This window comes from Myodes glareolus, chromosome 1, assembly GCF_982192425.1.
Source record: "Myodes glareolus chromosome 1, mMyoGla1.1, whole genome shotgun sequence".
Taxonomy (NCBI): domain Eukaryota; kingdom Metazoa; phylum Chordata; class Mammalia; order Rodentia; family Cricetidae; genus Myodes; species Myodes glareolus.
Genome location: NC_142026.1, coordinates 139,596,944 through 139,621,659, shown reverse-complemented (window position 1 = coordinate 139,621,659; position 24,716 = coordinate 139,596,944). Strand labels below are relative to the sequence as shown.

The following is a 24,716-nucleotide window of genomic DNA, read 5'->3' as shown; positions in this document are numbered from 1 at the left end:
ATTTAGGAAGTGGTTTCCTGTGCCAATGCGTTCAAGTGTACTTCCCACTTTCTCTTCTATAAGGTTCAGTGTGGCTGGCTTTATGTTGAGATCTTTGATACATTTGGACTTGAGTTTTGTGCATGGTGATAGATATGGGTCTATTTTCATTCTTCTACATGTTGATATCCAGTTATGCCAGTATTACTTGTTAAATATGCTTTCTTTTTTCCATTTGATATCTTTTGCTTCTTTATCAAAGATCAGGTGTTGGAAGATGTGTGGACTGATAATTCGGGTCTTCTATTCAATTCCATTGGTGTCCTTATGCCAGTACCAGGCTGTTTTCAGTACTGTAGATCTGTAGTAGAGTTTGAAGTCAGGGATTGTGATGCCTCCAGAAGTCGTTTTATTGCACAGGATTGTTTTGGTTATCCTGGGTGTTTTGCTCTTCCCAATGAAGTTGAGTACTGCCCTGGCAAGAGGTACTTTTGTTGAGGCTGGTCTCTGACAAACAAGTGGCCTCAAATGTTCTTAACCCTTAAGGAAGGGCTGCCGTGGCCCTCTGTCTCTATTAGTATTTGTAGTGATATCTGTGGATAGTGGATAGAGACTTTGTATCTTGTCCTCAGCCACATCCCACCCAAGGCTCCATTTTACAAAGGGATAGTGAATCTGAGGGTCTTGTGCTAGGCTCTGAAACAGTTGTACAATCTGGAGAATGTCATTAGCTTGGGCCTTTTGCTTGTTCAAAAGAACAAGGAGGACAAGATAATTTTAGTGAACTTTTGGGATTGTAATTCTTTACTTGTTCATTCACATAAAAAACATTTGTGGAACATCTCCATCACATGACTGTGCTAGAGTGTTCTAGGCGGAGGCTGCTCATTCATTTCCCAGCTGCCCAGACCTGAAATAATCACACAGAAACTATATTAATTACAACTCTGTTTGGCCAATGGCTCAAGCATATTTCTAGCTAGTTCTTACACCTTAAATTAACCCATTTCTATTAATCTGAATATTGCCACAATGTTGTGACTTACCAGGTAGAGTTCCAGGCATCTGTCTCCTTCAGCAGCTCCATGGCATCTCCTTGACTCCACCTACTTTCTCCCAGCATTTAGTTTAGTTTTCCCGCCTAGCTCTATTCTGCCCTGCCACAGCCTGAAGCAGCTTCTTTATTAACCAATGGTCATAAAACATATTCACAGCATACAGAGGGGAATTCCACATCAGGGTGTAGGAAGACACTAAGAGAAAAATACTTTGGGCGAGATGCCATCTGAGCCGAGGGGCTTGTTCTGCAGGAGTTTGTTCCCTCTCCACCGAAAAGTGCCAGGCAAAGCTTCACAACTTTAGCTCACTGCCCGAGCAAAAAAATCCTTGGGTGCAATTAGTTTTATTTTAATTAAAAGGAAAATAAAAATTTAAAAATGGCATCGAAGAATTATGAGCAAATGAAAGCATTATGAGAGCAGACCTGGCCACAGGGAACACAGTGCAGCAGAGGCTCCTGAAAATCATGTCCGTGAGAAACTGGAGACTGTAGAAACCATGTGTCATCAAAGGCCAGTGGAAATGTGGCTGTTAGAATGTGACAAAGACAAATTAAACTAGGTTAAAAAAGATTAATATCAAATATTACAAAATGAAATAAATATTATAATACAAAATGAATAACAAGGAGTATCAATCTTTTATTTTATTAATAAATCAAATTATTGAAACTATGGAAAATTACTGGCTCATATCTTTCAATTTAAGAGAATTGCTATTTTAGGTCTTGCTAATTATATTTTATTCATAGAATTGTGGAGAGCATGCTCAAGTGTAAATTATATCCAAGCTTACATTCTAGGAAATGATGCACAAACGGTGTCCAATGACATTGTAGACAGTGGGACTACCAGGCAGGCCTCGGGAAGATGGAGTCTGTGTCCACGCTGCGCTCTCCTTGAGGAAAGCTTGGCAAACAGGCCAGTCATATTCAGAAGCTGTAGAGGGTCGCTGGGCAGGCAGTCTGGGAAACGACACACAGCTCTGGCTTCATCCTGGCTTTCAGTTACCACAAACCAGCCTGTATAAAGGTGACATTCATGTGCCCCGAGTTCATGGCTTCCTTTAAACTTTAAAAACAAGTGCATAAGTCTGTTTGTTCATGCGGGTGTGGACACACACATGCAACTATGCGTGTGTGTGTGCGTGTTGGAGCTCACCTTTCACCTTGTGTAGAAATGTCTCCTAGTGTTCACTACTGCCTGTCTATGTCATGCCAGTAAGCCTGTAAGCTTCCCAGGGTTCTCCTGTCCCCACTTCCCATTTTGCTGTAGGAGTGAAGCTACTGTGCCTTCTTGGCTTTATGGAGGTCCTGTCTTAGCTTCTTCTGCCTGGGTGGTCAATGAGAGATCAGCATGTGTCCTGGAAGTAAGGGTCTTCTCAGTGGAAGAGGCTTGGGGAGAGGAAAGAAGATCAGAAGGCACGGGCGAGTCTCTGAAACTTGGCAGTCATGCCCTACTTCTTGCTAATGTACCCCGAGACTACCTGAAATAAAAAGAGGTTCTTTCACCTTCTCCTATCTCTCTGTGAACACCCTGAAACTTCAGCTGGGACCTCGGGTCCTTTGTTGAGTTTATGATCCAGTGGGTTAGCAGTACCTGCGGCTGCACTTCTAGCTAGGCTCCAGGGAGGTTGGTGGCCTGCAGGCTGCTGTCAAGAGTGGGATGTTGTATGCAGAAGCAGGCTGGCTTTTGTTAATCTTTCATTAGATCTTCAAAGTCAATCAATAAACTCTTGAAGAGCCTGGCATCTCTTTCTTTCCTTGGTGTGGGAAGTCCTTCTGTCTATGTGTTGCTTTTATTGGTTAATGATTAAAGCTACCTTCAGCCAATGGCTTAACAGAGTAAAGCCAGGTGGGAAATTTGAACAGAGATGTAGAGAGAGTAGGCAGAGTTGGGGAGACACCATGTAGCTCCCAGAGGAGAAAGATGCGAGCCACCAGTCGGAAATTTGCCAGTATGCCATGAGCCTCTTGGTAAAATATAAAATAATAGAAATGGGTTAATTTAAGATGTAGAGGTAGCTAGAAATACGCATAAGTTAATAGACCAAGCAGTGTTTTACTTATTATGGCTTCTGTGTGATTATTTCGGGTCTGGGCAGCCAGGAACAAACGAGCAGCCTCCGACATTACTTGAATATGCAAGTAAATGTCAATCAATTGTTTTCTGAAAGACAAGACCTCATTATTCTTTTACATATATATGAGGATGCCAGGTCTCCGAAACTGGAGTTGCAGACAGTTGTAAACTGCCATGTGGGTGCTGAGAATTGAACTCAGGTCCTTGGGAATAGCTGTCAGTGCTCTTAACCCCTGAGCCATCTCTCCAGCCCCCACCCCATTATTCTTTTGATTGTCATTTGTGTGTATGATCCTAGATCTCAGGCTGGTCTTGAACTCACTACATTTAAAGCCAAGGGATGACCTCAAATGCCCAATCTTCCTGCCTCTGTGTTCTGAGTGCTGGGATCCTAAGCGTGTGTCACTGTGCTTGGGTTAGGCAGTGCTAGAGTCTGAGCCCAGGGCCCAATGCACACTAGGCAAGCCCTCTATTAACTGCGACACACCCGGAGTGAGATTCTGTTACTTTTAATTGGGTCAAATTCAGTTGCTCTGACACACTGGCTGTTGTCATTTCCTTAGGGATCTGCAGCTGTAGAAAGCCTGCATGAGGGCATTTTTATTCATCTGTGTAATGTTGGCCACATTTCCAGGAACTGATTACAATGTGACTATAGCCATGGGATCCAGGAAATTACAGAAATAAATTTACCTTTGCTCTTAAGCAAGCCACACCCAAAAACTTGATAGCTGGCTTGAGAGTTTAAAGTATCAGTTAATGAAGATTAATTTGTCTCCAAGGACTAGAAAATGAGTTTCGTACAGGCCTCGGTTGGACATTCATAGAGGGGCATGAGCCTCAAGGCACAGTGTGGCTGTGGTTGCCACAGCTGCCACCACTTGCTGCCATCAGAACGGAAAAGGAAGAAAGTTTGTCATGAAGGCACTGGTGCGTCCCACTGGCTTTTCAGAGAAGGAGTTTAGGGAAGGCATTTTCTCTTACGGTGGGTTTTGAGATATGGAAACTGTAAAGGCCCCGGGCAGGCCCACAAGTCACCCCGAGGCTTATTTGGGTGGCTGTGCATCAGCACGGTGCCCAAGCTGGTACTTTCTCTAAGAGCCAATCCCACTTGTTCTTCAACAGCTCATGTGCTCAGAAAACATGAGGGGAAGCTCATCTCGGGCATGCAGCACCACACACAGCCAGCCGCCAGGGCTTCCGGCGGCAGGGCGATGGGCCGCAGGCACCGTGAAGTAGACACCTGCTATCTTTGAGCCATGTCAAAATTCAGCTGTACCTTGTGAGGTTTCTCTGACCTTTGGGAAGCAGGCCTACCTGAGAGAGACAAGATTGGGGTCACTCAGGCCAGGGTCACCGAACACATCCCTTTCTCCTCTCTCACCCTTGTTCCCATTTTTATGTCAGAACACCAAAGGCTCCTTCTCTGCACCCACAGCCTCTTGGGAATTCCTTCACTTCCAGGCCTCTTGCCAGATGGCTTTTCAAGTTTCCATCACACCATCTGAGTGTGGATGCTGCATGCGACCGCAAAACCCATGACTCATTGCAGACACAAGCCCTACCCTTTGTTCTGTGCCCTCATCACCCCCACCCCCACAGGGTCCAAGTGCTCCAATCCCATGTGCAGAATCTGCTTGTGTCTTCTGCAGGCTACTCCCATTGGATCTTCTGTGGCCTCCTCTGGTCTCCCACCAGCACCTCTGATAGGCCACAATATGACCATTTCTGGGCCCAGGACCTACCTTCCATGCCTGAGCTGAAGTGAGCTTCCCAGAACGCAAACTCACTTGTATCCTAAGTGCACATCTCAGTGGTCCCCTGTGCCTCTTCTAGAGGACACGGTTCAGAGCCTGAAACAGGTCCCCATGGCTCCCCCAGCAGTCTGACTCTTCCCATGCTCCTCACTCACCCATGTTCTCTTAGTGCCAACAAAAGCCATGCACTGTGTCCTTCCACTCCAGTGTGTCCATTCCTCTTAATTCAGCCCTCTTCCATAGTTGCTCTCTCCAGGAGTTCCCCCAGCTCTCCTGTCCCAAGGGCCCTGAAGCCCGACTGTTGGCTTTACTGTAGTGGTGTTCCCAAGTGAGATGGACATACCCATAAGTAATCGTATTTCGTATTAACTGCTCCACTTCTTGAGAAGTTTGAAGCCTAAAAAGGCAGAAGACAGAAGGGCCCCCCATACATCCCCTCCGCCTGCCTCCCCCCTATAACCTCACCCTAACTCTGATGGTGGGTGTTCCACTCCTGATAGCCGACTAGCGTGTTTCTGTTATCGTCTGTTATCTACTGTAGGAGTCACATTTGATGCTGTGCACGAGGGCGGGGACAAGCACATATTGCCATGTGCCCATCATTATTGTACCCAGCTCTCCCATTGCCCCAGGAGTCCTCTGTGTTCCTTTGATTCATCCACACGCAGCCCACTCCAATCTTAGAAACCAGTGCCTCGTTATACCTTTTCGGAATGTCACATCATGCACTGTGGTGTGTTTAAAAATGGTGTCACTGCCTTGTCTATATGCAGGGTCCCGTCCTTTTATGCCTAGATAGCTCCTCCCTTCCTAGGATTGACGCTGAAGCCACAGACAGGTATCCTCCCCTCTCCAAAGTACTGGGAATAAAATGAAGCCACAAAGCTGGCTTTAATCGCCAGGAGTTCACTTAAGTGGCTAGACAGGGCTTGTTTCCTGATGGTCCAGCCTCTCTGCATACTGAACTTAATTCTGCACCTGGGCATCGGGCTTGGAAAGCAAGGATTTCACTGCTACTGGACAACCTCGTGTCTGGGAGCAGAAGTTTTCCTAGTGTTCTGGGAAATCCACTAAAACAGGAAGAGAAACGGGGACCCAGAGCACAGTGTCTGTGTTGATCCTGTGCCATGACAATAAACACCGGCATGTGTGCAGCAGCTGGTGAGTGCCAGCCCTGATCTGTTTCCGGGCACGGTTCCTGCTGTTTGGGTCCTCCATGTTCAAGAAAGTCAGCACAAACACTGAATTAGGAAATGCCAAGCTTTTGTTCTCCAGCAGAACCAGTTTGAGAAACTCTGGTCTCATTTTGTCAGCTGATCACGATGTAAGCTTGCTTTGTGTGATATCGATTGTTAGGGTTGAACGCACGGCTACAGCAGTCATGCCCGAGTCAGGTCTCTCTTTGTCTAACCAACACGGCGCATCAGAGCCTGTGTGCAGAAGGCCTAGGTCGGACAGATGATCCTTGGACCATCAAATAGTGAAATCACCACCAACAATACCTGAAAACTGGGGTACCAAATAGGCCTAGAAAGGAAATCTGTTTACAGCATGAACAGACAGACAGCCTCATCCCACTGGATCTCAGCCAGCACACTGAGGTATTCTAAACTGTTCTCCACTCTGACCCTGTCCTTGAATGATCTGCAGAGCGCGACAAAGATCGATGGGTGTAGAACAATAGCAAACCCAGACCCCATAAGTAATGGGGGTGATTTTGGGGTTTCCCCCCTCAGTCCCACTAACAGCCCTGCAAGGCAGGAATAAATATTACTTTTACCTCTAAAGTTTTATTTCTTATTTATTTATTTTCTTGGCAAGCCAGGGTCTCACTATATGGCTCTGGCTGTTCTGGAACTCACTCTGTTGACCAAGCTGATCTCGAACTGCTGGAGATCCGCCTGCCTCTGCCTCCCAAGTTCTGAGATTAAAAGCCTGCACCACTACGTCTGGCTTTTATTTTCACTTTTGAAGCCAATGTTTATGGTGGTATGTCACAAACTCTACAGCTACAGAAGGGGTGGGGGCAAGATTCTAACTCGGCAGCTTCTCTCCAGAGTCTAGGTTCTTACTCATTATTTTTTACACTCCTTGGTGGTCTAATAAATTTTGTGTAGTAAAAGACAAGTTGTCTTCTGGGTACCAGAAGCAATAAAGCCTGCACATCAGTCTTGGTTTTCAATCGTTACCTTTTATTCCCGTCTATTCTACGTAAGATCTCGTGCATACGTGAACTTATCAGTCTTAAGAATGACAGAGGGGCTGGAGAGATGGCTCAGGAGTTAAGAACACTGGCTACTTTTCCAGAGAATTCCCAGTTTCCCAGCACCCACTTGGCAGCACACAACCTTCCCTAACTCCAGTTCCAGGGGATTCTGACGCTTCCTCCTGGACTCTAAAGGCAGTGCATGAATGTGGCGCCCAGTGAGATAGGCAGGTAAGGCAGACATTAACTTTAAAAAAGACAGAAAAGGGGACACACAAGCATTAAATCAGAACACTAAAGGGTACGTTTCCAGGCTTTCTCACTTCTGTGACACATCCTAGGACCCAGCTGTTTATTCTTATTATAATTAACACCTATCATTTGTACAAACTAATGGGTTTCATTGTGACAGTTCCACATATTTACGTCACCATCAGTTATTTCAAGTACAAACTGACTCCTTGAAATTAGGATTTCAGCTACATTTTGGGTGCCGGCAACTCCACCTATCTTGGAAAGCAGACATTCCCTCACTACAGGTACCAGTTTCGGTTTTTAAATATGCAAGAGTTACTATACTTCAAAAGGAAAACGTACAGACACATTCAAGGACGATTCTGTTGTACATTCGTTATCATTCTTATGGCTTTTCAAAGGGCAGAAGGATGGGGTTTTGCACTTTAGTTCGTGCAGGTCCGACTCCCAAAAAATGCAGGCGCAGTTTTATCCGTCCATGACCTCCTTTTCTAGGGGTTCCTGTAACGACTGCATTTTGAAAGGCAGTACGATAGACAATTAACCCCTTTTCTCCCTGGTCCTATTTTAGGGAGGAAGCTGTTCGTGAAGTAGTTAAACAAAACAAAGGACAAGAGAGGCATGCAACCGGACACTACGTGTTTCTTGGCTGCACAGACAGCCCTGATGAAGGATCCCGGAGCAGAGAGAAGAAACCCCCGCGAACGAACACCCGCCCTCCGCGGTCCCAGGGATCCGCGCCGGAAGTGACGCGCAGGTCCACAGGCCCCCCCCCACCCCGCCCCAGCCGCTCAAAGGCGAAGAGGTGCGCATGCCTGAAGGAAGCGGAAGCCCGGATTTCCGGCTTGCGCCTGGAAAGTGCGGGTTCCTGGCTTCCGGGTGGGCGTGCAGGGCAGGTGGCCCGAGGAGCGGGCCATGGAGAAGCTGCGGCGCGTCCTGAGCGGCCAGGACGACGAGGAGCAGGGCCTGACGGCGCAGGTACCGTTCCCGGCCGCGGGGACGACGGGAGGTGGGGCGGGTCGCGAACCGTCTGGGGGTCGCCACCGTGTGCCCAGGGCTGTCGGTCCCTGCAGCGAATGCTGAGGCCTCGGGGGCCCGGCTGCCTGTGGCCAACCCAGGGATTCCGGGTCTCAGTTTCCCCCCTTTTGTCTCTGAAGTTGTGGTGAATGAGATCAGGGCTGGAACCTGGACTAGGGAATGGGGAGACAAGCACAGACGTGAAGCTACACCGGGCTAAACGTTGCCTTTAGAGACTGTCCACCTTAGCGATGCGTACTTTTTATAGACGGTACCCTTGTGTTTACATGTGATCCAGACATGAGACTTGATCAAAGGCTTACTTCCTCCTTAAGAGTTTAAAAAAGGCAAACAGGAACTGCTTCGTGTTTTGTATGCTAGCACATTTTGGTGTGCCCTGGCACAGACACGGAGCTCTTGAACTTGAATTGTACTGTATGAAGATCTTTTGTTTGTTCCTTTTTCGTTTCCGACTTCCTTCCTTGTTGGCAGGACTGTGAACTAGTCTGTTAAGACAAGTCATATATATGTTGTGGTGGTGTGCTTTTTTTTGAGCCGGGAACTGCAGGGCCCCCCTGCCTTTGTCTCCTGGAACTGAAATCTGTATTGTAATTGCAACACAAGAGCCTATACCTAGTCACATCAGAAATGGCAGTATATATGACTTCTCCAAGTTGCTTGGTAGTAAAAACTGCTTCATGCTTCGCTCCTTGCTCTAAATCTGATATAGCGATAACCATATGAAGCCATTTAAATAGGAACAGATTAAAAGTGAAAATGTATTTCCTTAGGTGCACAGCCCAACTTTAGGGGTTGAGAAGCATGTGGTCAGTGGCTTCTGTTGAAGCATAGCCCAGGAGGTTTCCACTGCAGAAATTGACAGTGGACCCAAGGACATGGTCCTGTTTCTTGAAGCTGTCTCTGGAGGAGAAAAAAGGGTGTAGCGAAGAAATTGGGCAAAGGTCAAAGGGACTGAAGGTGATCAACAGTAGGTTTGGTTATTCACTCTGGCAAATCCTCAGGTTCCCAAGAAGTTGGCACTCTCGGTGTGACCAATAGAGGCCTCCAGTGCACAGAATTCACATCTCTAACAAGGGAGCTGTTAGCAAACAGGCGTTCAGTGCAGACGTCTCCAGTGTTGGAAAAGGGGAGAGTGTGGGAGACAAAGACTGAGGCAGGAAGGGGCATCCTGGATCCCATTGTGTCTCCTGGGCTGTGGAGCCACGAGATGCTGTCACCACAGTGCCTGACAGAAACTACTTAGGGAAGGTACGGTGTGGCTCGCACTTTCAAAGGTGTCAGTTCGTCGGGATGGGGAAGGTGTGGTGGATGGTTCAGTTCTTGGTAGCAGGGATATATGGTGGAGGACATCCACGTCACAGCTCCGGGAAGGAGAGGCAGAAGTCCCTCAAAGGGACCATGCCTTAGTGAGTGGCTCCTGCCACCTAGGCCATACCATCAAGTTTCCAGACTCTACCAAAGTAGAGCCACCACCTGAGAACAGGATGAAAGCACGGGCCTGTTCACGAGGGAGATCTCGGCTATGCTGGTTTAATTCTGCAGTTTTCTTTCTTTTCCAGTACGTATGTAAATGTTTGGCTCTGGAAGAGCAACTGAGATGGTCTACCTGAGAGAGACCATCCTTGGAGGAGAGTTCAGAATTCAGAAGGGTTGTTTGTTCCAGTAGTGAAGCCATTAGATCAAGACTTGGGGTGAGGAGGCAACCATGACTCTCTAAGATTGAAGGTGTAACAAAGTGACGATGGACGGGGTGCTGTGTCATGGCCTTGGATGTAGTAGGTGTCTCTAGGGAGGAGCATGGGCCAGGAGGGAAGGGTGCCTACCCCACTGCTTGTCCTGCAGGATGTGTGCAGAGAACACAGACCCCTCGGAGAGTGTAGCAGAAGGTGGGGAAGCTTATGAGATAATGAGGGAAGGAGGTTTGTGTGCAGAGTGCAGACGGTCTCAGATTGTCGGTGTCCATGAGGGGTGTCCTGAGTCGTGGAACTCCTAGTGCTGCGGGATGGAATGGTCCTCGTTCTCTGCCTGTGCAGGGACTGAACTGCTCCGTCCTGCTGTTGATGGATGTGAGGCCCAGGATTGACTAGAAGCTAGGGTTCTGGACCCTCCTTAGGAGGTGTCTGGAAGACCTAGTGAAAGGCTGGAACCAGGCCTCAGAAACCCCATCCTGCTCTCGGGACCACTATGGCTCCTAGAGTTAAACTCAGATTAGCTGCTCAGACCTGCACTGACCTGGTCTGCCTCCTCCCCCACCAATCAGGATTCACTGTGCTTCCTGTGGGCATGGCTCTGGAGCAGTAACTGAGAGCTCATGTCTTGAGATACAACCACAAGGCAGAGAGAGCCAACTGAGAATGCTTGGACTTTTGAAACCTCAAAGCCCATCCCCAGTGACACCCTTCTAGCAAGGCCGTACTTTCTAATCCCATCAACAGTTCTCTTGAGTATTCAGAACCCCTGAGCCTCTGAGGCTGTTCTGCCGGATGAGAACACCATGGCAGTTGTGAGGAGCTCCCTCTGCCACCTTTGGTTTTCTCTGTTGTCAGTAGGTGGAGTTGTCTGCTCAGAGGGAAGGCTTGAGGCTTGAGATAGTCAGCTGTAATAGGAAGAAAGCAGGTTGAGAGACGGTGTGGGAAGAAGAGAGAGGAGAGAGCCATTAGAGGCCAACTTTTCTGGCAGCCATGAAAGTTGGTGACACACTGATGTACCTCTGTGCTGGCCTATGCTCAACCCAGGGAGCTCAGGAGGACAGGCTGGGTGCAGAGTAGGCGTTCCACAGTGGAGACAGCAGGAAGAGAACTTGGGACGTTGTCTTGTCTTGGAGCGGTATGCAGACATAATTGCCACTAAAGTGAGGGGGAGCTGAGGGCCCTGTCGGTGTCCTGTGGGGCAGCAAGGTAGCTGCCAGGAGGATATGATTTGTTGCTGTTAAGATTGATTTGTTTTTTCCTACATGATGGAGGAGGGTCATCTGTCTATTGTGTTATTTTCATTGGTCAATAAAGAGACTGCCTTGGCCCCTTGATAGGACAGAAAATTAGGTAGGCGGAGTAAACAGAACAGAATGCTGGGAAGAGGGCAATGAGGCAGATGCCATGGAGCCAGCCACCAGGTCAGACATGCTGAATCTTTTCCGGTAAGCCACCACCTTGTGGTGCTACACAGATGGTTAGAAATGGGTTAATCAAGATGTGAGAGTTAGTCAGTAACTAACTCTCTAGAGATAATGGGCCAGGCAGTGTTTGTGTGTTGTTATTTTCAGGGCTAAGCTAACTGTGTGGGAGCCGGGTGGGATGAAAAGCAGGCCTGCCCGCAGCTCCTCACTACACCTACATACATGTATGCTCACCGTGTGCAGCTCTGCTGACCACTGAGGCCAGAGTGCATCAAATACCCTGGAACTTGAGCTAGGAATGGTGGCCACCATGGGGGTGCCGGGGTGAACCCGGGTCCAGTGCTCCTGGCTGCTGAGCCTTTGCTCCAACTACAGGATTGGGGTTTCTGGGCAGGAATTCCAGAGATAGAGTGATGGCAAGGAGGAAGAGGGCCCTGTCGGTGGTGGAGTGTCAGAAGAACCCCTGGAGATAGGCTAAGAACAGAAAGGATTAGCTGCCCATGTTGAATATGGAGATCATACAAGACCCACCTTGTGGGCTGGGGTTGGCCCTGTGAGCAGGAGTCCTGAAGAAGAGGGCAGAGTGCTCTGTACCCCATGACCCCAGCTGGCCTCCAGCTTCTGCTGACTGCTGTCTTTATGTGCCAATTACTTGGGGAGCAGAGTGGAGGGGAATGCAGAAACGGAAGCTCGTGCCAATTGAAAGCTTCAGCATGTGTCCTTCTCCCGAGGACTGGCCTGGCCTTGTCCTCTGAGCTCTTCCTGGCAGTGCAGGTGCTGTGGCCCTGAGCCCGTGCATCTGGTCCAGGTGTGGGCTTGTTCGCTTTCAGTGCCCGTACTGCTAGGAGTCAGCATCTGTGGTTCATCTTTCGGTCCTGATTCCTTCCTGTGTCTTATTAGTCAGAATAAGTCAGAGGAGTTGGGTGGGTGGCAAGAAATCCTTAAACAGAGACCGTGGCTCTTGCTTCACGGGAACGTTTTTTCCCCTTCGGATGACAAGTAAAACAGTTGGCTGTTGTGAGGTGCGAGTGTTCCTGAGACTGAGAGAGGTGACCGATGGTGGGTCACTCCCTTTGGCTGTAAAGAAGCTCGTGGGTACAGATGCTGCAGGGGTGCAAGATCGGGTCTGAGGCTCCCTGCAAACCCGTGTCCTGTTCCCCGTGAGGTTCCTGTCCCTGCCACACATTGCTGGCTTGTGGACCCCTTGTTTCTAATGAGACTAGTCGGTCATTCTGTTGCATTTCTAAAGTCACCACGTGGAGATGGTAGTAAGAGAGGGACACATACTACTGCCCAAATAATTCCATGTGCCCTTTGATGCAAAAACTCAACGGGCCCTTGAGGGGGAGCTATTGTTTGTGCTTAGAAACAATGGAATGACTTAAACACTTAGAGAAAAATAAAAACGTGTATATTTTTCTTTTCTCCATAAATTCTAATATCCCTGCCAGATCGCATCAACTTTTAGAAGTCATGACTAGCAACCGTTAACCACGCTTAACTGATAGTGAAACTTGGATGCACATATGACAGAGCATGTTATTCTAATACATGTGACAACAGAATCTGAAGAATGTACCATTAGGTTATTAGTTAAGTAACATTTGGGTTTTTTTATTTTGTGGTTAATATGCATAGTGTATACGTCCCTGGTAAGGAGGGGCTTTGGGTGTCTGTAGGCTTTCCACTCTGTTTACAGCCATGTGTCCAGTTAGGCTGTAAGTGAGTGGGGTTGTGTAGACAAGAATGTCTGAGCTACAGTGCACTGCAGAGACGTTAAGGTGAGTGCAGTGTGTTGTGCTGACAGACACTTACTGTTTTACCTGCTTTTCATGCTACGTGAGGATGCAGAGGATCTGCTGAGGTAAGGAGTGGTAACCCGGGAACTGTAAGATGGTGCACACGAGCGAGTTCCAGTTGTCCACCACTAAAAACCTCCCGACTGAAGTGTAGATGGTAGTGCTGTCTAGAAACTTAAGTTCTGGAGTAGAAATTCCTGTGAATTTCTAGTTTTCTAGCTTTGAACTGCCATACATTTGATTTTGGCTTTGAACACCTGGTCCTCCTGTGTCTTCTTCCCAAGTACTAGGATTATAAATGTGCAGTACCATGCCTGGCCAGGTCTCTGGTTTCTTAAAACACCTACTGACAGTTACAGCTCATTGGGAAGGTAAGTTTTAATAGTGACTGGGCAGTCTCGAAGTAGTCATTTAATTATGACTATGTGCTAGATTGTCATATTGTCCAAAGAATATATAGTTTTCATTTTGTTTTTACTTCCTACGAAATTGGAGTAGAGGGACTGGAGAGATGACTCAGTGGTTAAGAGCACTGACTGCTCTTGCAGAGGTCCTGGGTTCAATTCCCAGTACCCACATGGTGGCTCACAGCCATCTGTAATGAGATCTGGTGCCCTCTTCTGGCATAACTTTGTACATGCAGATAGAGCACTCATACATAAAATAAGTAAGTAAATCTTTTTTAAAATTGGAATAGAATTTGCATGGCATATAGAAATATTGGCCTATAATAAAATTTCATTAAAAAAATTTGCCTGCAAAGTTCAGGAGCTGTGCAGCGTTTGCCCTCAGAAGTTCAGGAGCTGTGCAGCATTTGCTCTCAGAAGTTCAGGAGTTCTGCAGCGTTTGCTGTCAGAAGTTCAGGAGCTGTGCAGCGTCAGCGTTTGCTGTCAGTTCAGGAGCTGTGCAGCGTTTGCCCTCAGAAGTTCAGGAGCTGTGCAGCGTCAGCGTTTGCTGTCAGAAGTTGGCTTTCAATGAGCCTGTTTGTAGTGGGGGTCGCCAAGTGTGCGCATGTTGTGGGTCCGTGCGGCTATTGTCCAGGATCCTTCCTCGCGTCTCCAGCCCAGTGTTCATCGCTGTTTCTCTGCAGGTTGCCCACAATTACCTCTACTGTACCCCTAGCCTACACACAGTCCGGCATCACCTGAGGCAAAGGCCCCAATAGCCAGCCCCCTCTTTAGTGTGGATATCATTGCAGCGCAGCTCTGGGTGAACACACCTTTGCTCGGCACCTTCCTTGTTCCCTTCCAGCTTTCCCCTTTTCCTTAATGGTTTCTGCTGAGAGCATCCCTGTCAGCAGTTTCCAACATGCTGATCATCTGGGATAGCCCAGCTTGAAGATGCATATTCTGCATTGTGTTGTTCTGCCTGAGCGAGCATGCATGTGCTGCCCCCAGCAGGGAAGGACTTTGAGACAAGCAGTGCGTGATTTTACCTGCCAGGTTTTCCAGCATCCTGTGGTTAGTGTCCCTTAGAACATGGAAGTGACTGCATTACTCAGAGTAACGCAGGGTCAGGTCCATGTTCAAAATTAATTTGCTGCCAGGCATGGTAGCATGCATCTTTCATCTCAGCACCCAGGAGGCAGAGGCAGGCAGATCTCTGAATTCAAGGCCAGCCTGGCCCTTATAGAGACTTCAGGAAACCAGAGCTACATAGAGAGATCCTGTCTCAAACAAAACAAAACAGAAATAAAAAAGCTTGCTTGGTGTATATAGTGTAAATCAGAGTCCTGCATGCCGACCTAACGTTCCATTGTCTCCTCTTTCCTCAGGTCCTGGATGCCTCATCCCTCAGTTTCAACACCAGACTGAAGTGGTTTGTCATATGCTTTGTGGCTGGCATTGTCTGTTCAATCCTTGTGAGTTAAAGCTTTGTGTTGTTTAGTGGTCTTCTATTGTGCTAAATGAATAATTTCATCTAGAACCAACAAAGGTAGGCTGCTTTAACTGAATGCTTCTTAGATTATTTTGATGGAACACAGTGACCTTAAATAAACATGTAGGGATTGATTAAAAATACACAGAAATTAATGTTCTGGTGATTTGAGGAAAATGTTAAAATTGTATTTATGATACCAATTTGTATTGAAAACCAGACACTCAGTAATTTGGATGTGTTTTACTAAGCCTGTTTTAGCTTGGTATTCAAGTGAATAGTTCATTTCAGACCATTTACTGACATGTGTAGAGACAGTTCTGCTCCGGCACATTTATCTACCCTGACTCGAGACCGCACAGCCTCACTGTGTTTAAGCATGGATTGTATAGTACTTAGTATCAACTGCAGTAGAAGCACTTTCAAGTTTTAAGATCACATTGTAAGTAACTAACTGTAATTTCTACCTTAGGGAACTGGTTTGCTGTGGCTTCCCAATGGCATAAAACTCTTTGCAGTGTTTTACACGCTTGGAAACCTTGCTGCACTGGCCAGGTGTGTGTGTGCTTTGGCTTCTCAAAGTGCCTTGTTTGTGGTTGGTACCAAATTTCCTTTCTAATAAGTTCTTTGTAAGTAGCATGTTTCTGTTGACACCCTCCCCCCAGACAGGGTTTCTTTGTGTAGCCTTGGCTGTCCTAGAACTTGTTCTATAAAACAGAAGGGCCTCGAACTCACAGAGACCCGCCTGCCTTGTTTATAAATGTCAGTTCCACAGCCACATTTCTGTTCATCCTGTAATTCTGCTGTTGGGTAACTGAGTACCAGGGATACCAAGTGGCCAGTAGTGCATCTGGGGAGCACAGAGGGCGGCCCTCGTACGTTGTTCTCCAGAGCTACCCTCCAGTGCTGGCTCTTGTAGAGGGAGGGGCTGGGGTGTAGTGCTCACACAGGAAGCTGTTGGTGCGTTGCAGAGAACCCAAGGTGGTGGACAGTAGGGACTAGGAGCTATTCGGGGGGCTCTGGCTTCCCTGAGACCGTTGCTGTGTTGGGATGAGTGGAATGTCATGGTCCAGTCCGTCTGTGCTGCTTTAACAAGACCACAGATGTAAGCAGATGTGGGTCTCATCTCTGCACAGGCTGCAAAGTCCAAGACTGGTCACCTCAGGGCCTTGCTTCCACCCACATGAGGAGGGAGGCAATCTGTGGTCTCTTCACCCCTTGCACTGTCATATCAAGATTATGTCAAGGCCATTGCATGTTGTGATGTGACTTTTCAAAGTTAAGGGGAACACCGTACATGTGGACACACATGTAACACCCATACCCTGGAGGGGAAAGCGGAACAGTCCCAAGTCAGCCATCCTGGGCTATGTAGCTAGACCTTGTCTCAAAAGGAAAGTAAATACCCAGCACTAGGGAGGCTGAGGCAGGAGAATTGTGAGTTTATGGCCAGCTCGGGCTACAGAGAAAGACCCTGTCTCCAAATAACAACAGAAATGAAGCTGGGATGGAAAGTCGCCAGCACAGGAGGCTGAGTCAGTGTGAGGTGTTTAAGGCCAGCCTAGTCCTTGTCCTAAACAGCAGCAAAAGCAGCAAACCCACAGAAAAGGAAGGAAGAAATAAAAAGGCTCACACAGTTTATTTTAGGGCAGTTTGTGTTTGCGCAGCCAGACCAGAGCCTCTCTTACTGTCTCCAACAGCACGTGCTTCCTGATGGGGCCTCTGAAGCAACTGAAGAAAATGTTCGAGACAACAAGACTGCTTGCCACAGTTATCATGCTTGTAAGTAAATAATGTTCATTTCATAAACTTTCTGAAGTATTTTCTGCATTGTTGCTGTGAGTGAGTACGTGCATGTGTGTGTGTGTGTTTGTGTGTACGTATGCATGTACATGTGTTTCTCTTAAGAAGTGTTCTCGAGGCTGTGTGATTATAGTTTGACTTACATAGTATTATCTGATATGATTGGCTGGGTGGCAGCTGTTTCCTGTTGCATGCGTGTTATGTAGGTGAAGAAGTTAGGAGGGTCAGGGCTGGTTGTGTTTTCTTGTTTAATCCCTACACCTGTAGGATGTCTGCTCTTTAGAGGAAGAAGAGAAGGTGGGTTCTTCAGAATCCATTGAGTCTTCTCAGGAAGAATTGGAATTATAATTGCTGCCTTTTTTCTTCCTGTTTGCTGACTTGCCTGTTGTAACGGTGTAGCACTGACCGTGACTGTTGCTCAGTGTCCTTAGTGTTCACTTTAGCTTGAGTCTAGGGGCGAACAGAAAGCTTACACTGCACTCATGGCGAGAGTCTTGGGGTGTACTGTAGGAGGAGGCTGCTTGTTCGTCCCAGCCGACCAGAACCGACATAATCACACAGAAATTGTATTAATTAAATCATTGCTTGGCCCATTAGCTTTAGCTTCTTATTAGCTAACTCTTACATCTTAATTTATCCCATCTCCATTAATCTTGTATCATCACGAGGTCGTGGCCTACCAGTGGCAGCTCCATGGCTTCCCCTGACTCTGCCTCCTTTCTCTCAGGATTAATTTCCCCACCTAGCTCTGTTCCCCTATAGCTCTGCTATAGGCCCAAAGCAGTTCCTTTATCAAAGGTATTCAAGCATATAGAGGGAAATCCCACATCGGTTTACTAGTTGGTGGTGTTTGGTAGAGTGGTCAGGGAACCCAGGCTCTCATCTTTCCTTCCTTGTCCACTTGTTCTGATGTGGAATTCTTAAGACATTTATGATGCTTACAGAAATTAAGTTCCAGCGCTAGCTTGTCCCTTTTCCTCTCCTTTAAGAGTAGCTTTTCAAACACAAACAGCCTCTGTAAGTTTCTAGATAGAGAATGTTTATCTGTAGTTTGTCATTCTTTCAACTCAAACTCAGTTTGGCTTACTTTTATTTTCTGTGTCTTTGTTCAACTCCAGTTTCATTTCCATCTTCACGGCTCTGGAGATTGAGTTTCCTAGTTCACCTGTGTCAGCTTGTGTGCACACACTTACCTTCACCTCCCCACTAGGAGATACCTCACTCTTCTTACAGGAAGCTTGTCTTTCTCGTACTGTGTTTAGGGATGCTTTATTGGTGATCTTCTCACTTATGATTAACCTTCTTAGTAGTGCACCTTGCACTTGTGTGTTCACCTGGTAACTGTTAGAAGGCTGGCACCATGAAGCATCTCTTCGGGAATGCTGGCTGTTTACATGGCCACCCTGGCGGAACTTGAGTCATGCTGTTTCTGGGAGAGTGTTGAATCTGAGCTGAGGTTCTGCCTCACAGTAACGGTGAAGACAACCCGCTGCCCTAGTGCAGACCAACGGCCGCCCTTGCAGCAGTGGGCAAGTGCTGCCCCAGTGCAGAACAACGGCTGCCCTTGCAGCAGTGGGCACATGCCCCTCCCCCCATCTTGTTAGAGGAAAGCTGAGCCCAAGACAGGCTGCCTGAGCGAGCCCTGGCCTTTGAGCTGACGGGAGTAGACTGGGATCCCATCAGGCCTTCCTGACGTGGACTCCCACGTCTGTGTTCCATAGCCTTAGTGACATGGCAGGTTGCGTGTGCAGTCTTCTGTGTGAGGAAGCAGTATCCATCCCCTGCTGTTGGTGCTGTTGTGGGCATCAACGCAAGAGCCATAGGAACAACCTCTTTGCTCTAAACTTTACTCTCCAGAGTGCTTCCCTTTGCCAGAGCAGGGGATACTGCTGCGACAGGCTTTAAGGTGACAGCAGAGTCCCCATCTCATTTGTCCTCTAATACGATGTCCAGGCAAACAGATGCAGACGGTTTGTGCATTTTTGTTGGCTCTGCGGAACCTCAGGTTTCTCACCAACTCTTTCCTTCCTTGTAGCTGTGCTTCGTGTTCACCCTGTGTGCTGCACTGTGGGTAAGTGACGTCAGCCGCGCTGGCTTTTGCCGGCAGTCCCCACTCCACCATTCTCTTAGATTTTGACACTTGGAGTCTAGTGTCAAAATCCCTCCAGAGAGTCGGTGTCCCTGAAACAAGGCCAGAGACATCCTGCTGGCTAGATGTGAGGTGGATCTGCTGTCTCCAGCCCACAGAGGTTTACTTATGTGTAGGCCCTGTGAGAACGAACACCCGTGCTCTGACAGCAGCCAGACTGTGTCCTCAGCTTGGCCTGCTGCAGACTCTGTCATCTGCGAGCCTCGGGGTAAAGCAGCAGTTCTGTAGGCCAGACCAGACACAGAAGTGTCTCCATCAGGGCTGGGTGTGCTGGTGATGTCTATAGTCACACCTGGGAGGCAGAAACAGACAGACCTGAGTTTGAGGCCAGCTAAGGGTTCCGTATGTGTGTAGGTATGCCACAACACACAGACGGAAGTTGGAGGACAACTTGCAAGAGTCAGTTTCTCTCTCCAAAATGTGGGTGCCAGAGGTTAAACTCAGGTTGTCAGGCTTGGCAACAAATGCCTTTACCTCCTGATTCGTCTTGCTGTCCCCTCCCCCTCTAAAGGGCAGGGCATAGGCATGTATAGCTCAGTGGCAGAGCACATGCCCAGCTGGAGGCAGGTCCTGGATTTGATCTTTAGCAGCCCACCCTCTTCCCCCAAAGACTAGGAGTTCTCGAGTCAGCTACATAGAGCATTGTAGGGACTTCAGTTATTCCGGGAAACTGCAGTAGTGCATTTGTCCTTTAAAAACACCGCAGGAAGCCAGTCGTGGTTCTGCATGCCTTGTTCCCAGTACAGGTGAGGCTGAGGCAGGAGGATTGCTGAAGGTTCAAGGTCAGCCTTGGCTGTGTAGCAAAAACTAAAAAAATCTTGAGAGGGAGCAGGGAGGTATAAGTAAATTTTATTTGGGATTTTAAATGTTTTCGCAAAGGTTCCATCAGTTTGTGGTAGAGTTATTTCCAGCCTCTGCACTTGATGCTGTGTCTCTCATAGCATTTAAGATAACAGAGACGGCATTGGAAAGGAAATGCGCTTTCATGGATGATGTTTAAGGTTCTTAGATTATATAGGGATAAAGTGTAATAAATAGGGCTATCCATTTTAAAGGGAAGACTTGCCTGATCATAACAGTTCCTGTGTGTTGTTTGTTGCTAGTGGCGGAAGAAGGGGCTGGCTTTACTCTTCTGCATACTGCAGTTCCTGTCGATGACCTGGTAAGTCCCCTTATACCAGCTCAGAATGACATTAGAATCTAGGACATTAGAAGCCTTGTTTGGGTCCTGGCGAGCCCTAGAAAAGGGGACCAGAGGCCCATTCTGGACAGTGTGTCACTGGTACTTTTGGGTGCACTAGCTGTGGGGGTGGGCTACTGTGGGAAGAGAACTGTCAGAAGTTCTAATAAGAGGAAAGTGCAGGGTGAGCCCAGGGGGTCAGGTGCCCAGGCCTCTGCCCTCTGTTACTGTGTGACTCCTTCCAGTCCGACATCCTCTTTACAGCCGTGTGTCTTACTCTGCCTCTGCCCCCTCCTGGAAAGCCGCTCCTTACCCCACTTCCTGTCAGGCTACAGTGCATGCTCCCCTTGCTTGCCCCCTTCCCAGCTGTGTTGTTTTGAGTCTCCCATTGTCTGTCACCAGCTGGATTCAGCTCTTCTGGCTGTGTTCCTACCTTTCCACTGTATTTCAGACTCACCATGTAATATCATGTGAAGAACCTAAGCTAAAGGCGCTGGCTACTTTCTAAGATTTTGGCTTTTGTTTAATGTGTGCTTGGTTTGCTTTTCTCCAGGAAGTTGTCACCCTTAGAGATGTTAGCGTCTGCAGGACAGGAGGGTAGTTAGTTCTTAGCGGTGTTTGCGTCTGCAGGACAGGAGGGTAGTTAGTTCTTAGAGGTGTTAGCGTCTGCAGGACAGGAGGGTAGTTAGTTCTTAGAGGTGTTAGCGTCTGCAGGACAGGAGGGTAGTTAGTTCTTAGAGGTGTTAGCGTCTGCAGGACAGGAGGGTAGTTAGTTCTTAGAGGTGTTAGCGTCTGCAGGAGGACAGGAGGGTAGTTAGTTCTTAGAGGTGTTAGTGTCTGCAGGAGGACAGGAAGGTAACTTCTACAGAAAACTTTGGCATCAGCATCAGCATCAGCATCCCTGCATTTGCTAAAACATCATCTGTTGAGTGTGGAGCTCAGTGGGAGAGTGTAGTAGGAGGCCTCTTGTTGGTTCCCGTCTGCTCAATCCCAAAATAACCACACAAAAACTGTATTAATTAAATCACTGTTTGGCCCATTAGGTCTAGCTTCTTAGTAATTTAACACATGTCTATTAATCTGTGTATTACCATGAGGCTGTGGCTTACCGGGTAAAGTTCTAACATCTGTCTTCTGTCGGGGCTACATGGCTTCTCACTGACTCCACCTTCTTTCTGCCAGCATTGAGTTTAGTTTTCCCTGCCTAGCTCTATTTTGCCCTATCACAGGCCCAAAACAGCTTCTTTATTAACCAGTGGTATTCACAGCATTCAGAGGGGAATCCCACGTCAGGAGAGGACCTGGGTTCCATCCCTAGCACAACAAAGCAGAACCCCACAATTAATGGTTGACTCTGTTGCCTGAGACTGGAGTCACAGTTTGAAAACCACTGTCCTGTATTCTGCTGCTGAGTGGGCTGTGTGGTAGTTGTGGCCAGCGGGAATAGGGGCTGTGGTGTAGAAGGAGTGTCACCATGCTTGGCTCTCTCTTGCAGGTACAGCCTGTCCTACATCCCGTACGCAAGGTGAGCATCTCTGCCTTTCACCTTACTCCTTATGGACAAGAGTTTAAATGAACTTCCACACAGGTGTTTATAGCTGAACATGGTGGCTCATACCCTTAATTCCACTTTGTGAGTTCAAGGCCCATCTGATCTATGTAGTGAGCACCAGGCCAGTGAGGGCTACATGCTGAGACCCTGTCTAACAACAAAATATGTAGGAAGTTTTTTAATTGACTTTGATTTTGTTACATTAAGAAAGCTATTTAAAGTAAGACTTTTAAAAGCTTGACATATGAACTGCCTTCAAGTGAGCATCCTGATACATGTCACAGTGGAGCGGTACGTGCCCCTGCCTGTTATGTGAACACCGACAGGCTTTGGAATCTGGATCTTTCTGTTAAGGAACTAAGAGGCAGAGACTACAGCAAGGCCAATTCTACTTTGGAAAATCATGGGGAGTCAAGGCGCAGTGCGTTAGTGTTCTCAGCGAGCAGGATGCTCACCCTCTACCAGTTGGGATCAGGTGTGATAGCAAAACGTCCTGACCCACAGAGCCTTGTACGAGAAATGGGGCCGAATCATGCAGGCCCATATTCCTACATTCTACCTTGCTGGCTCCAACTGCTCTTCTAGAGGAGCGTGGTGATTGAGTTGGGGAAGAAAAGCATGACTTAATTCCAGCCTTAAACCTGATAGATTTTGAAAAAATTATTCTAGTGTGATAGGGCTTTGTCATCGTGGAATTTGAAGACACCTTATATATTTAAAAACCAGCAGAATTAGATTTCTGGTATGAACAGTTATATACTTAGGAAGAAAATCTGTCTTTATTCTATTTCTCATTATGATTATTTTTGACAAACACTTGAAAGGGAGAAAAGCAAAGCAGTGTGAATTGCAGGAAGGAGGCTCCGGCAGGAGCAGAGGTGACGGCTGAGCTGGGGTCACTTGGGGGCTCAGGGGCAGGAGCAGAGGTGACCGCTGAGCTGGGGTCACTTGGGGTCTGGCCTAGGAGAACTGCAGTGTTTTCAGTGGAGGGAAACTGTCAGTGAGACGCATGCCCTCTTGTGTCCAGGCCACAGCTCTTCAGATGCCACGGCTGCTAGAAAATGACCATGGCCCCAGAATTTAAGGCTCCTGAATTGGAGCAGGCAGCATGAAGAATACATTTCAAATTTTATTAGTGGCCCTTTTTTAACAGGAAGATTTTTTTTTAAGCACATTATGTAATGGTTCAGACACTGGGAGAAGATGTGAAAGCTGAAGTTTTATCACATTCTTTTGGGGTTGCTTAGAATGCAGGGATAAACATTTTCCTGTAAAAACGTCTGCTTTCTGGACTATGCAGCAAATAACTTTGCCCAGCCTTTCCCCAGCACGATGCCCTGCCGCTGTCTGGCCAGATCTGAACCTGAGAACGTCCAGAGATAGAATCTGTGTAATCTGGTAAATAACCAGAACAAAGGCTAAACTAGCCAGATTGCACATAGAAGAGGGGACAGGGAAGCTGTCTGTCCTTAACAGTATATACACTGTAAAAGCGCCAACCAAAGCAGCCCAAGGAAGGGGAGAGGACTCATTTGTCTTCCATGTCCAGGTCACAGCTCATCATAGAAGTCAGGGCAGGCACTCAGGCAGCAGGGATGGTGGAGGATTCCTGATGCTGGCTTGCTTGGGGATTTAGGCTTAGCCAGCTTTCTTAAAAGACTCAGGACTTCTTCCCAGGGACTGGAACTGTCCACAGTGGACTGAGCCCTCCTCTGTCAGTCAGTAATCAAAACAATCTCCACAGAGACTTGGCCACAGGCTGATCTGATAGGAGCACCCCTCAGCTAAGAGTTCCTAGATGATTCTAGAATGTGTTGATTTCACAGTTAAGCTGAGTAGGACAGTGAACCTCTCCAGTTCAACCCAGCTTGTTTTCCAATAAACAGCAGGATTCTTCTGTGCTTCTCTATGGCTGAATAAAACCACATTGTGAGGGCAGGGGAGATGGTTCAGGGGTGCTAGTACAAACCCTTGTGGTAAATACCTTTTCCAAGATTAGCAAGAATACTGTCAAAGCCCTGGCAGGTATTTTAAGTGATTCCCGGCAGAGCTTTGATTCCTCAGGATGTGCACATGACTGCCATCTCTCCCCCCAGGGACGCGGTGCTCAAGTGCTGCTCCTCGCTCTTCAGCTGAGCTGCCCGCCCGTCTGCTCCCATGTGTGCCTTCACAGCCATCACTCCGGAGACGGCGGCCTCAGACCCCACGTGTGCTGGTGGACTGCACTTTAGCCTCCGTTTGCTGGCCACTAACCTCTTCTTCCAGAGACAAGGAGATCGTAATCCTTGCCACTTGTAAATAACTTTACTCAGATTTTAATCTTTCCAGACAGCCTTTGAAATGTGAATATTTAAGGTGTAAACCTCTGTTGTAAGATATATCCAACTTATTTGGCTTTTAAATGTTCTACAATTTTAAAAAACTTTTTTATCTAAAAATGTGAAGCTTTATATACTTTAAGCTTAAAATTACTTATTACATGTAATGAAAAGTAATATATGTATCTTACAGTTTTGAAATAAACCTCCTGGAAATATACTATTTTCTGGATCAACTTTATAATACTTTAAGTAGCTTAGTTCATTGAAGTTGTGTTGGCTGCACTTTTCTGTGAATTCCCACACCCGATTCAGGTGCGCGCTTTCCCGAATCAAGTCCATGAGAATGGATGAATATCCTAAGGGTTGAACAGACACACACAAAGAAACCAGGCTCATTCACCAAGGAGTAAATGGCAACTTCATTAAACACAAGTTGGGTATATATACTAGGGGGCAAAGGGAAAAATAGCCCCTTCCATCGGAACAGGGGAAGAGGATGTCAGGTGTCCAGCACCCAAGGCCAGACAGCAGCTTGCAGGTGGAA

At 47.4% G+C, this 24,716-nt stretch overlaps 1 protein-coding gene across 3 annotated transcripts; it reads left to right on the top strand.

The window, feature by feature from the left end:
• The first annotated feature begins 8,145 nt into the window (after positions 1–8,145).
• Positions 8,146–24,389, top strand: Sft2d1 (SFT2 domain containing 1). 3 transcript variants are annotated; one of them, XM_048420978.3, is made up of 8 exons: positions 8,151–8,315; positions 15,064–15,150; positions 15,640–15,722; positions 16,868–16,949; positions 19,006–19,041; positions 20,223–20,281; positions 21,795–21,824; positions 23,948–24,138. In XM_048420978.3, the coding sequence occupies exons 1-8, from the start codon at positions 8,253–8,255 to the stop codon at positions 23,985–23,987; spliced, it is 480 nt and encodes a 159-aa protein (XP_048276935.1). In that variant the 5' UTR covers positions 8,151–8,252; the 3' UTR covers positions 23,988–24,138. The 3 variants fall into 3 exon arrangements, with proteins under 3 accessions (XP_048276931.3, XP_048276935.1, XP_087752042.1); XM_048420974.3 differs by lacking the exon at positions 20,223–20,281 and having other exon boundaries at positions 8,146–8,315; positions 23,948–24,389; XM_087895916.1 differs by lacking the exons at positions 8,151–8,315; positions 20,223–20,281 and adding an exon at positions 11,447–11,511 and having other exon boundaries at positions 23,948–24,389.
• The last annotated feature ends 327 nt before the right edge of the window (positions 24,390–24,716 follow it).

What these genes read in the sequence shown, in the direction of transcription:
- Sft2d1 (XM_048420974.3), top strand. Translation starts at nt 8,253, where the DNA reads ATGGAGAAGCTGCGGCGCGTCCTGAGCGGCCAGGACGACGAGGAGCAG. An exon ending in GCATTGTCTGTTCAATCCTT is followed by an intron (nt 15,151 to 15,639) that starts GTGAGTTAAAGC and finishes TTTCTACCTTAG; the next exon opens with GGAACTGGTTTGCTGTGGCT. An exon ending in TCCTACATCCCGTACGCAAG is followed by an intron (nt 21,825 to 23,947) that starts GTGAGCATCTCT and finishes CTCTCCCCCCAG; the next exon opens with GGACGCGGTGCTCAAGTGCT.